This window comes from Mirounga angustirostris, unplaced genomic scaffold, assembly GCF_029215605.1.
Source record: "Mirounga angustirostris isolate CCGP_5_RB_7025 unplaced genomic scaffold, mMirAng1.0.hap1 SCAF_2, whole genome shotgun sequence".
In the NCBI taxonomy this organism is placed as follows: Eukaryota; Metazoa; Chordata; class Mammalia; order Carnivora; family Phocidae; genus Mirounga; species Mirounga angustirostris.
Genome location: NW_026991710.1, coordinates 143,616,497 through 143,629,158, shown reverse-complemented (window position 1 = coordinate 143,629,158; position 12,662 = coordinate 143,616,497). Strand labels below are relative to the sequence as shown.

At 40.5% G+C, this 12,662-nt stretch overlaps 1 protein-coding gene across 5 annotated transcripts in view; it reads left to right on the top strand.

The window, feature by feature from the left end:
- SH3RF1 (SH3 domain containing ring finger 1) overlaps positions 1-12,662 on the top strand; it is a 179,375-nt gene that overhangs the window by 147,891 nt on the left and 18,822 nt on the right. For all 5 annotated transcript variants that reach the window (XM_045880157.3, XM_045880156.3, XM_064585269.1 and 2 more), the window contains 4 exons: positions 5,736-5,872; positions 7,071-7,241; positions 9,669-9,928; positions 10,850-11,211. In XM_045880157.3, the coding sequence (XP_045736113.2) occupies positions 5,736-5,872; positions 7,071-7,241; positions 9,669-9,928; positions 10,850-11,211 (930 nt within the window). The remainder of the gene's footprint in view (positions 1-5,735; positions 5,873-7,070; positions 7,242-9,668; positions 9,929-10,849; positions 11,212-12,662) is intronic.

Sequence of the window (12,662 nt, the reverse complement as noted above, 5' to 3'; positions counted from 1 at the left end):
TATTAAACAGTATGTCTACTGTGCCAATTCCATTTAATGAAAAACTAATTATAAACAGACCTGTCTGTCATCCCAGGAGATGTCTAGATCTCAAAGTCCCTGGTAGGGACTGGCAGCAATGTTTTGGATTTAATATGTTAAAGTGGGGGGAAAAAATCTCAGTAGCATGTACCCTCTGTATCTTACATTAATCATGGCAAGTATCCTATTTAAAATTTGAAATATTTTCAAAGAATTTGAGCACAATCACAGCAATAATATGCAGCTTGATAGAGAGAAAACGATGCTTTTCGTGGTGTGGATTTATTAGGTAACAAATGCCAACACTAGAGTAGGAAATGAAATTATTTCTAGTATTTTTATCATGAATTGAGACTTTCTAATCTTTTATGCAGAATGAAGTTAGGAGCATATTGTCCTGTACATTTCACATGTAACAGTTAAAATGTTAGATTTCTAATATTAGGAGCAAAACTAGCATTATATCTATCTAATTCAGACATCAGGCTATTAAATAGTAGTGAGGGGTTTTTTTTCCAACTAATTTTGTGAAGGGAGAAAGATGAGGATCTGTATGAGTCTCATATTTTCTGCATAAGGGCAGAAGAACTCTTAAATGAGTGATTAAGAATCCCCAATCCCCTGTACCATCTGAGAAGTGTTTAGCTGCAAGATGTCACAGTTAGGCAGGCCAGTAAAGACCAAATACAGCCTGTGGCCAGCTTATAGACCGACTGCATTCCAAAAATGCGTAACCCTAACTAAAAAAATTTTACACATACACACATAGTGTGTCTGTGCGTGTATTTAGAGAAGCAAATTAAATGATGTCAGGTTCTCAGAATAGCCAGCATGTAATTAGTCCATTGGAGCCCATGGTGGTAGGCTCAGCAGGACTCACTGCTATCGACAGGATCAGGGAAGGGCTCTGGAAGTCGGGGAATGGAACTGCCAATGTCAATAGTTTGAGAGGTACAAGTTGAGCCCTTGGAATTGGTGGGAGTTCTGAAAATCAGGATTAGAATATGGCCAGAACGTTCCCAGCAACAACAGAAAAGGACTCTAGCATCTCAGGAGCCAAGGCCTCTTGATCCGTATCATGTTGTCCTAAGAGAGGTAGAAGCACAGAACGTTTTCTCATTTGTGAAAAGCTCACTGAGGATCTGTTAACTTCTGTCTGCAAAGCTGGGTGACAGCAATACAAGATGAGTAAAACAGTGTTCTGAGTTCACAGTCTCATGTATCATAACAACAGCTTCTCTTTATTGGGCTTCTGCTGTGCTTCAGGGTACTGGGAAAGACAGCTTTACCTAAACTATTTCTAATTATAACTCCATCTCACAGATTGGGTATATTAAGGCATAGAGACCTTATGTAATTTATACAAAGCCAATTAATATCAGAGATATGTCTTCTTACGAATCAAAGGTAGAACAAGAGATCTATAATTTGTGAGGGAAATTCCATTCCTGGAGAGATTTTTTTAAAGTCCCAAATTCTTTTTTTTTTTTTTTAAAGATTTTATTTATTTATTTGACAGAGAGACACAGCGAGAGAGGGAACACAAGCAGGGGGAGTGGGAGAGGGAGAAGCAGGCTCCCCGCAGAGCAGGGAGCCCGATGTGGGACAAAAGTCCCAAATTCTTAATTACATCTTCCCCTTTAGACATCATCTAAGCATCTATTTCTAGTATTTTTTAAATATATTCTTTAATTTTATTTCTTTTTCTTCATAGCTGTACCCACAACTGACTGGCTTCATTCCAGTGAGCATCCAGTTGAGACTTAAGAGTTGGGACCTTCCATCTTTATCTTAATTTTATTGAATTCTGACACCTAAGGGTTTTTTTTTAATCACTAGTGTCAGTGTTTCCACTTTTTTACTTCCTACTCATTGTCATAAAATAAAGCAAACTATTCACATAATTGCACAAACCCTGCTCTACACAGACAGTAATGCTGCTGAAATTGCTAACACTCCTGACTTGAGGGAGCATAACGACACAGCAGCTTCAACCGTTTCTCCATCAGCCTATATACATGCATCTGGGTTCAGTACCCAGAGAGGCTGTTTAGAGATGTTGATGTGTAGGGTTGAAAGTGGGTTGACTGGAAATCAGATGTTGAGAAAAAAAAAAACAAGATTCTGGCATTGGGGGATATTACATGGTATTTGCCCAAGGGACCGAGAAATGCCCAAAGTCTATCCTGCCAGTCACTTTTCTACCCTGGGACATAGAAATGGATGTGAGGGAAATACACACCTAAAGGACAATTGGAAAGAAAATGAATCCTTTATTGTCAGTTGAACTTATGCCCCAAACTCCAAAGCACTTTACCAGCAAAGCACTTTACTGGTAAGGTGGCCTGCAGCCCATGGCCCGGGCTTAAAACCTAATGGATCTTGTCACCTATCTTTAGCCAAATCCAGACCTAACCACTCTTCGGTCGCATGAAAGGGCAAAAGGAGGAGAGAGCACTGGAGTGGAGTGGTATCATACCCACACACTTCAACTTTTCACTCACAATGGGCACTAGCAAATGTGGCTTGTCTGGCTTAGAATCCAGCCCTTTCAGAAAGGACACTTTGCTGGGGTTCATTCTAACATAGGGAAATCAAGGACTGCCCTAAGACACTGAGCCAAGATTGGAATCATCTATGTTTTTCTGACCCCAAAGCCCACGCTCCTTCTACAGTGTAAAGCTGATGCTGCTTTCAAGGTCAGTAGGGTGAGGGGACAGAACAGAACCTGGACGTGGCAAAGTATGATCATTTCACATTAGCGGACCACTGTCCCGTTTTTAAGCTAAATGTTATTCAGAAATAGCAATTCTTGCCTCAGACCATTACCACAGACTGTGAACAGAAGATCTGAATCTATAGAAACACAAGGAGGAAGCTCATTTTTAATGAATATCAGAATAACATCCCATTTTCTACATTAGTATTTCTGTGGTCTGGCCCATAGTTCTAGACAACTTTACTTTGATAATACAGACCTGCTGCATTTCCATAAAATGAAACTCAAGTGATGAGTGCTTAAGCTATTAATTTAGTATGCAATGTTTAGTGAAAATGGCACTTAAGTGTGGGATTTGGTTCTGAACAATATTAAGCTAACAAAATATGAGCAAAATGTGATCTCTACTTCTTGCAGGCCCATAGATTTTTTTTTTTTTTTTTTTTTTTTGCTGCTGGTGGAGAGTGTGTCTTGGCCTCTGGTGCCTGCTCTGGACTGGACTATGAAATAATAAGCAGGTCTCCAGGTCAGCTCTGGGTGAATGAAAGGCTGTGGTTTGCTCTGTAGAAATTTCAGGTCTTGCAAGATAGCAAACTGCCTGAAGCACAACACGCAGTGGATTACTTTTTGAACTTCCACATCACCAGATTATTTCAATTTAAGTTGTTTATAAAGCAACCCACAGTACTTCCTAGTCAGTCACAGCTCTGGACTCACCCGAGCCCTATCATTTTACCAACCCCACAGGGCTGAACAACATCTAGGAATCTGATTTTAATCAGACTCTCTCTCTTGGTCTTTGTGTGCTTATATACCGAGTACATGTGCACACACATATGCACATTTCCCCCAAAGATATGTAACCCAACATTGGGGGGAAAAAATCTGCCCAATTTTATTAAGACCGTTTCAACCACAAAATAGAAATAACTGCATTTTCTCTCAAGCACAACCTTTGGGATCTTTCAGAATATCCTCTTCTAAGCCATATCTCCAATGACTTCTAACTAACTCTTTGTGAAAGGGATGTACATGAAACATTTGTTTACTGTATTTTTTAGCTGTAAGAGCTGACCTTTTTTTTACATTTTGTTAACAGAATGTGACATGTTTTTATCAGGTCCGTAGATGTTTTTTTGCCTTTTTCTTCTTAGGGCTAATTTAGTACAGCCTCTGTTTTAATAAAGTTAAGATATGACAGACAATTTTAATTTCCTTTCCTCTTGAAAATAGAATTCTACTCAGAGTGTGAAATGGAGCTTTTTGCTTCTGGGCCTTAGGTACTATTTTAAGTAATTTCCAGGAGCAGTTCTCACTGGGCTCCTTGTTGAGCTTGTGCACTGGCCTTCCTCCTTCCCACAGCCACGCTCTTTGGAGATTGGGCTTCGGAAGATTTCAGTGGAAATCATTTGAGTGGTAATTTTACAGTGTCCATATATTACCCGGTGTACAGTCTAGACGTTTTACCTTGCCCGACAAGCTACCAATGTGTTGTTATTACCAGTGAACTGCTCGGGTCATGTGTGCTGAGTGTTTTACCAGGATTATCTTTGTTTCTCTCTCCTTTGTCACTGGGAGGAGCCCAAATGGAGTGAATGCTTGACCTCCTGGTCAAAGGTTTTGAGGACTCTAAGCCCCAGTGCATGCAATTCCAGAGTTGTAGCAAATCTTAAGACTGCCATATTTTGTATGGAGAGTGTGAGTAACGTTCATGCAGTTCTAGCTCTCTGAACTGGCCTCTGCCTTGTCCAGGTTAGCACTCTGTAAGCAGCTCTGCGCCTCATTTATTTCTGCACTGCATGTTCCACAACACCTTCAGCTTCGGTATGGGAAAAATCCTTCTCCAAAGTCACTTCAGCAAAAAATTAAATATAATGTGTGAAACGGTTGCAACATATGTCTAGAATTCTGAAATTTTTTTCTACTTAGTTTATTGTGTTTCTGGAACTATGTACATTAACAGGCAGATGAAGCAAATGTTGATGAGATGTGAATTTTTATTTCACGAAATAGAAACAAAGTGACTTACGAACTATATTTAGAGATCATTGTGTTTTTCGTATTTATACACTGATGTGTGAAAGCCATTTATGCTTTCCTAGGTGCATTCTTTAGTTTCCTTATTTCTCTTTTAATTCAGTTTTTACATCTAGTGGTTCAAAGATTTGGGAAGGGCGAGGTGGGGGTTCAGGCAAGTCTTTGTGTGCCTGCTTTCTCAGGAGTTTCAGTATACAGACCCTGAAGAATCATCTGGGGTTTATAGATCAGAAAGTAACAATTGCTCCATTGATTTTCAAAAGGCATGGAATCCTGTAGGCAGAACCCCATTAGGCTGTGCCCATAAAGGAACCAGCAGCTTTTCACTGGTGTACTTGTTAAAGATTACCAGCCTTGATAGTACTAAATTTCAAAAGCTGGCAAAGTTAAGAAAAGAATAAGCAAAAGTAGCAACAATAGCCCAGTGATTGTGGCTTGCTATTGTTTGGGCTTTTTGGAAACCAGGCATCAAAGGAAATTTTCTTCTGAAGGAATGGTTTGAGATATAGTGCAGCTGAATTGTTCTGTGTTGTGTTTAAGTTACAAGTTACAGAAACAATCACAAATTAATTCCTAGCAAGCAGTGTGACATTATAGCTGCCCGCTTGAAAAGCGTTGGGGTTCTTATCCAGGTCTATACTGAAAAATGTTATTAATCTTAAAATTACATGCTGTTGTTCCATTTTTTTCTTTCCCTCTTCCCCAGTGTCATTACTTACTGTTTGCTAAAAAAGTTTCTGTGGCTCTAAGATCTTAAAGGAGAACAAGGGATGAGTTTTTTTTTTTAAAGGAGGCTTTCTTACAAGGTAGCCTGCTGGTTCTGCTCCCTGTGGATTCCATTCAGGTCTTTTCCTATGGATTCCTGATTCCTCTTCCCTCCCACCTTCCATAAAAGATGTAAATCAATCAATCATTCATTCTTCTTCTCTCTCTCTCTCTCTCTCTGTCCTCATACCAGACGATGAATCCTCCTCTTCCACCGCCCCCTTCACTGTCCTCCACACCTCCGGGCGCTGCTGCTGGAATGGGACTGAGGCCCACAGCGGGACCCGCTGACCAGATTGCACATTTACGGCCTCAGACTCGCCCCAGTGTGTAAGTGAGGGTGTCATTTATTACTGCTTTAAAGTTCATTTCAGACTAAGCCCAAACAGCAGAGGTAGAGAAACACCTTTCTGATAGGAGCTGGTGACAGGCTTATGGCTCACCAAAGTGGTCTGTGTTCTGCAAACTTACACCCAGTCGTGCATATAATTAGGAAACTGCTGAAACAAAATGGGTCCAACACATGAGCTTGCTAGGCAGCCATTCTGCTGAGTGAAGGCCTTTTACAGTTTAGGGAAACGTAGTGTTTGCTTCTTCATAATACTATGTGTACATGGAGCCATCTTTTTGTGTAAGTCCTGTTTGAGCATTTTGTCTCCAATTTCATTCCTTGCATTAGGATACTAAGAACAGGAAGGTATTCCACACAAATCAGATCTAGAGGGAGTGTGCATGTGAAAAGCTGTAAGTCCCCAACAAGAAGTATCCAGAAAAGTCTCATTGTCTCATTGTCTTGTTCAACGTTTACCAATGGCAGAATACAGCTAGATTTTTGTGGCTCCTACATTGTGTGATTTTATACGTGGAACACTTTAGAGCCCTGGTTAAAACAAATAAACAAACAAACCACTATTGGTTAGTGTTGCCTGCCTGGTTTCCATATGTCGGCGGCACAGTCACCTTGCATTGTGGGGTAGTTTTGCACTCTATGATCTGGGCTTTTTTTCCTTTTGACTTTTTCAAATTCAGTATTTTTCCTGCTGAGCATCCAAAAGCAGGTGCAACCCAAGCCTCTAGGTTCAGCTTGTGTGTGGAAGGCAGTGCATTGTGCCTCCCAGTGGGATTTCGTGCCATATGTCCTCATTCAGGGCTACTTCCCACAACTAACAAGTGCCATTTGAAGAGCTCAAGTTTCCCAGTGGGTCCCTAATCCCCAGCAGCAGGTTAGGCACTTTGGGAAGCTGCATAATTCTTTCACACCCCACAAATACCATTTGGTGGGATAGTCACCTTCACACTGGGGGGACCAGGTTGGCAGTTCTTAATCAGGAAGGCGTCTGTCTTTTAAATGTAGGCCACTAAACCTCTTTCAATGGAAAATTACCAATGCTACTTACAGGTTAGAGGATTATATTTTCTGTTTACATCTGTATGGAATATTCAAGACTTTGTACCAAGGAAGAGTTTTTGTGTATCCTGGGGTTTATCTGTTACTCAGCCTGAAATCACATACTCTTTTCTATTCTAGGTATGTTGCTATATATCCATACACTCCCCGGAAAGAGGACGAGCTGGAGCTGAGGAAAGGGGAGATGTTTTTAGTGTTTGAGCGTTGCCAGGACGGCTGGTTCAAAGGGACATCAATGCATACCAGCAAGATAGGGGTTTTCCCTGGCAATTATGTGGCACCAGTCACAAGGTATGGTTTTAAGTAAATGGTTTACTAAGTTCTAAACAGAGAAGCTTTGTTCTTTTCCATGGTTTTCAGCCTATCCAAGATTCCTTCTCACACTATAATTGCCTGTTACGTAGCCAAGATTTAAAAAATTCATATCTATACTTGCTGAAATCCCTTCTAACTCTAAAATTCTTAGCTTACTTTTCACATGAGTATATGTGAAATTGTATGTTTCTACCAATATATGTACTGGGTTTTAAGTTATTTGTTTGAAGGTGTATGTCAGAGGATCCAACTATACCAATTTTCAACATTTTTCTGCTCAAAAATAAAAAATATGTTTAGTATAAACAAAAGCTATATTATTAACATGTTTACATAACACTTACTATATGCCAGGCAGGCAGATTTCGAAATGCATATTACACATAATAACTCTTGAGTCCTTAAGCAACTTGTTGATGTAGTTGCTATTATTATCCCCACTTAATAGATGAGAAAACAGAGGCACAGAGAGATTAAATAACTTGTCTGAGATCGCACAGTGAAGAAGTGCTTAAACCTAGGTGTCTGGCTCTATATTTATTCCAATAGCTTGGTGATTACCTTGGAATTCTGGCAATTAATTTCTATAATATAGTCAGAAATAAAATTCCTTAAATATGACATTGATCCTTCATCCCTCTCAAAAAGGGTGATTTTGCTCCTCAAGGGAATCTGTCAATGTCTCAACACAGTTTTGATTGTTACTCTGGAGGATGTGGGAGGACGTTGCTATTGGCATGTGGTGCACAGAAGCCAAGGATGCTGCTAAATGTCCTATAGGACACAGCACAACCTCCTACCAAAGGGAATTGTCTGACCCAAAATGCCCCTCAGGTTGAAAAACCCTATTATAGGATAATAGGAAGTAAGAGCTTTATGTTTACAAGATTTTCTTTCCTTTTTTTTTTCCTCCCAAAATTTATTTAAAGATAGTCCACCTTCTTGTCACTGAGGAAAGCAGCCTTGGAAACTGAATGGAAGGACCTATAATGGCATTGAGGGAGCCCCAGTTTTTAGCTACTGGGCTTTTAATAAATGGTCCGGGTTTAGCTCTGTTAAATCATTCCTCAAACACCCTGATTTTAAATAAATGGCTTAATGAACTGACATGTTTGTCAGCTGTTGGCCTTGATTTATAGGTTGGCCAGCAGCCTAATCAAATGAAAATCACTATTGTTGCAGATGGTGACAGAATGTTAGCTTTAATTTGACTTGCAGATTTTTAATCAATATAAACCATCTTTTCTGTATATGTTAAAATCTACATTCAGGATCCAGAAGATAGCAGATAGACTTTCCCTGGTGAGAAAAAAAAACAAACAAAAACCCACCACAACAACTGAGGGAAATAAAACAAACCAAACCACAACAAAGACTAAGCTAATGAAGGAAAGCATTTTCATAACCTTCAAAAACAAATTATTAAAAGTCTCTGGAGAGATGCTTACTTACAATAAATTCTGTTATTTATCATAGTAAATAATAAGGATGTTGGAGTTAATGAAGTATTCTACTTAGTAGAAAGCTACTTTATATAGAATTGTTTAAATGAATTTATAAAAAAAATACATGACGCAAAACTACATTGAACCTAATTTAATTTAATTCAACCTGTAAATGTTCCTTTAGAGCTGTCTGTATCTGGAGGAATGTAAAAGAACCTTTTCACATGGGCCTGCTATCAAGGAACTTTTACTGAATCAGGAGTATTTACTAAAGAATTTACATGGTAAAAATAATACATTTTGTCATCAAGGACCATAGAAGGAAGAAATTCACATGAAACAATAAAATCATAAGGTCTTAAGCCTAAAACTTAGGCAAGGCTTCTTGAAAAGAAGAGATTTGTGCTGGACCTTGAAACATACGTGAGATTAAGACATATCAAGAGAGGCCAGAGAGAATGTTCCAAGAGTGTGTGCATATGTGTGTGTGCACAGGCATGCACATACACAGGTCCTTGTGTGATGCAGACCTGGGGGCGAGCAGGGAGAAGGGCAAAAAACATGAGCAAAGCTCTGAAAAAGGAGTGAAACTGCTGATGTTCTTAGCAGCGATAACAAATAAATCAACTTCTTTGATGGCTGAAGCAGAAGAATTCAGGGCCTTAAAGACAGTGGAGGTGTTGAGCCTTGATATGGAAAGCTGAACCCAGTGACCGCATATTTTTGAGCAAAATACGACATGTAATTTTCTGTGACTCACAATATATTTCCAGACCTTTCTCTCCCTCAGGGCCATCTTTACTTTGAATTTGTGATTCTTACATTTTGTAAAAATAATTCCATTCATTCTTTAAAATGTTCTGTCTCAAAGCCCTGAGTCATTTTTCTTGCCTTTAATTGTTCTCTCCCCCGTTTTGCTGATGGATTGGGCTTTCTGTCTCTGTTTCTGTGTTGGCAGGACCGTGACAAATGCTTCCCAAGCTAAAGTCCCTATGTCTACTGCTGGTCAGACAAGTCGAGGGGTGACTATGGTCAGTCCTTCCACTGCAGGAGGGCCTGCCCAGAAGCTCCAGGGAAATGGTATGGCCGGGAGTCCCAGTGTTGTCCCCACAGCCGTGGTGTCAGCAGCTCACATCCAGACTAGTCCTCAGGCTAAGGTCTTGTTGCACATGACCGGGCAGATGACAGTCAACCAGGCCCGCAATGCTGTGAGGACAGGTAAGGAGGAGACCAGACTGGAAAGTACCTGGAAAGGGGTGCTTGCCTAATACCAGCTCTTCTATCACAGCTGTAGAGAAAAGCAGATGTCGTGTTACAGTAATGAAGAACATTAGGAAATAAAGCAGGCACAGTCTAGTCAGTGGTACTTCACATCTGCTTATTTTGGCTAAGCCTGCCCCGCACATTAATTCAAGCCTGATCTACAGATTGAAAGTCTGAAAGAAATTAGGCTGATCCTAAGAATGTCGATAGGACTTGAAAATACGACTTCTGCAGTCCAGACTGTAGGAGCTCAGATCTCACTGCCGTCAGCCGCGTGACCACAACATCGTACTCCACTAACCAGTGTGCTGATTATTTCTGATGAACTTAATCTCAAGTCTATTTTAAACCTAATGGGATCTTAAATGACTTTCTTCTTTCTGTAGCATTGAAAACCTACCCAAGGGTCTTGGGTAACAGTGGTGGGGTAAACTTGTAAATTCTGTCATAAAAACCAAAAGAAGGAAAATGGTTAGTAAGAAAAGGGAGAAAAATTTTGATTGATTGATTGATTGATTGAAAAGAGAATCATTTTAAAAAGGACTGGAGGCCAACCTAATCTGACACTCTAGAGTACCATCAAAGACAGGCTGTGTCCATAAATCTGTGAAAAGACCTTCTCTCTAACTGAACAGCCTGGGGTTATAGCTAAGTTTCCAAGCTCTCTCCAGACTAAAGAGCGGATCTGGAAGGAAAACCGTGTCTAGGGACCCAGCTAAGATTAAGTGCTTTTAAACCAGCATACATCCATTATTTATTGCAAAAATGCAATAGCAGCCTTCATTATGGGCTGAGGTACGGAAATGACTCATATTTTGGGGAGTAGCATTTATCAGAAAGGCCAATTTTGCTGTCTTCTCTCCTGTCATCTACTAGTTGCAGCACATAACCAAGAACGCCCTACAGCAGCGGTGACACCCATCCAGGTACAGAACGCCGCCTGCCTGGGCCCTGCATCTGTGGGCCTGCCCCATCATCCCTTGGCCTCCCCACAACTTCCACCTCCAGTGGCAGGCCCTGCCACCCACGTGGCTGCCATTAATATGGGTCGCGTCAGTGCCCCTCTGGCGTGTGCTGCGGCTGCTTCACTGACCTCTTCAAACATCACCACCGCCTCTCTGGAGACCGAGCCCGGTGGCCGGGCGGTGACCGTTCTTCCTGGACTCCCCACCTCTCCTGACAGTGCTTCATTGGCCTGTGGGAACAGTTCAGCAACCAAGCCAGACAAGGATATTAAAGTAAGACCAACGTCCTGTTCCTCTGCTCATGTTGTGTCCCATCCTTTCTAACTAATGAAAGGACTCGTTGTTCAACAATCCTTCAAATGCTTACCACGTGTGAGTCACCATGCCAGGTGCTCGATTCATGATTCTCTGCATTGAAACACCCACTAGTTGCCAGGCCTTGTATTGTATGTTTAGGGAGACCACAGTGAATAAGACTTAGTCACTTCTCATGCAGCTTACATCTCATGGAAGAATTTCCTTTCCCCTTCAGTTACTCATTCTTTCATGATTGTGCTGTCCTTAAGTCTTCCTATTCCGTCAGTTCTACAAAAAAATATTTAATATACAAAAGGGTTGAAATTGTTGATCAGAAGTGTTAATTGTAGGTTTATTTTTTCTACAGCATATTGGATTATAATCAGCATGGATGGTTTTCCTCTTGACTTGAAATATGGGTGCAAAATTATTTTCTACATTCCTAGATCTTTAAAAAAATCTCATTTGGGGCTGAATTTCAAAGAAAAAATAAATGGAAAGCTGTGTTTGAAAGACTAACCTATGGTTGGGTTTGGAGACAGGTGGTTGGAGGCAAGGGAAATTGATGGGGAGTAACTATGAACAGAAATCGAAGAGTGATAATAAAGTCTGGATAAGGGGCGCCTGGGTGGCTCAGTCGTTGAGCGTCTGCCTTCAGCTCAGGTCATGATCCCAGGGTCCGGGATCGAGCCCCACATCGAGCTCCCTGCTCCGTGGGAAGCCTGCTTCTCTCTCTCCCACTCCCCCTGCTTGTGTTCCCTCTCTCGCTGTGTCTCTCTCTGTCAAATAAATAAATAAAATCTTTAAAAAAATACAATAAAATAAAGTCTGGATAATTGTATTACAATCAAATGTAGTAGCAGCCTGAGGAAAATCTGGTATTTTCCTCAGTATTTTGTGCATTTTCTTCTAAAGTTCTAGCCTAGTTCTGGGAAGCTCTAGGGTAATCATAAACTCTTAGCCACCTGGTTCAGTGGTAATGTATGTCGCTCTATTTAAATGGTTAGGTAAGCCTGTAAATAGGGGTTTATAAGGAAATAAACTTTACAGCCTACTAAAAAGTTAATATTTAATTGTTGGGTTAATCTTAGCGTTTGTGAAAAGGATTGGTATCTGTTCAGTGTTTATAATTAACTACATTAAACTTGTACTCAAGCTGACATGTTCAACTTTGTCAGGATCTTTAAAGAATTGTTTTGTAGTTTAGAATTTAAGGTTTTGGGACAGTCAGTCACTGAGAACAGGGACTCTTCAGCTCTTGCTCTCCCAGGAAAGAATTCATTGAATCACAAGCTTGAAAGGGACCTGTGCCAAAGAGAATAATGGCTCCCCAGAGATGTCCACATCTTAAGCCCTGAAAGGAGAATATGTTTCCTTAATGGCAAAAGGGATTTTATAAAGGTCTTGAGATGAGGGGATAATTCTAC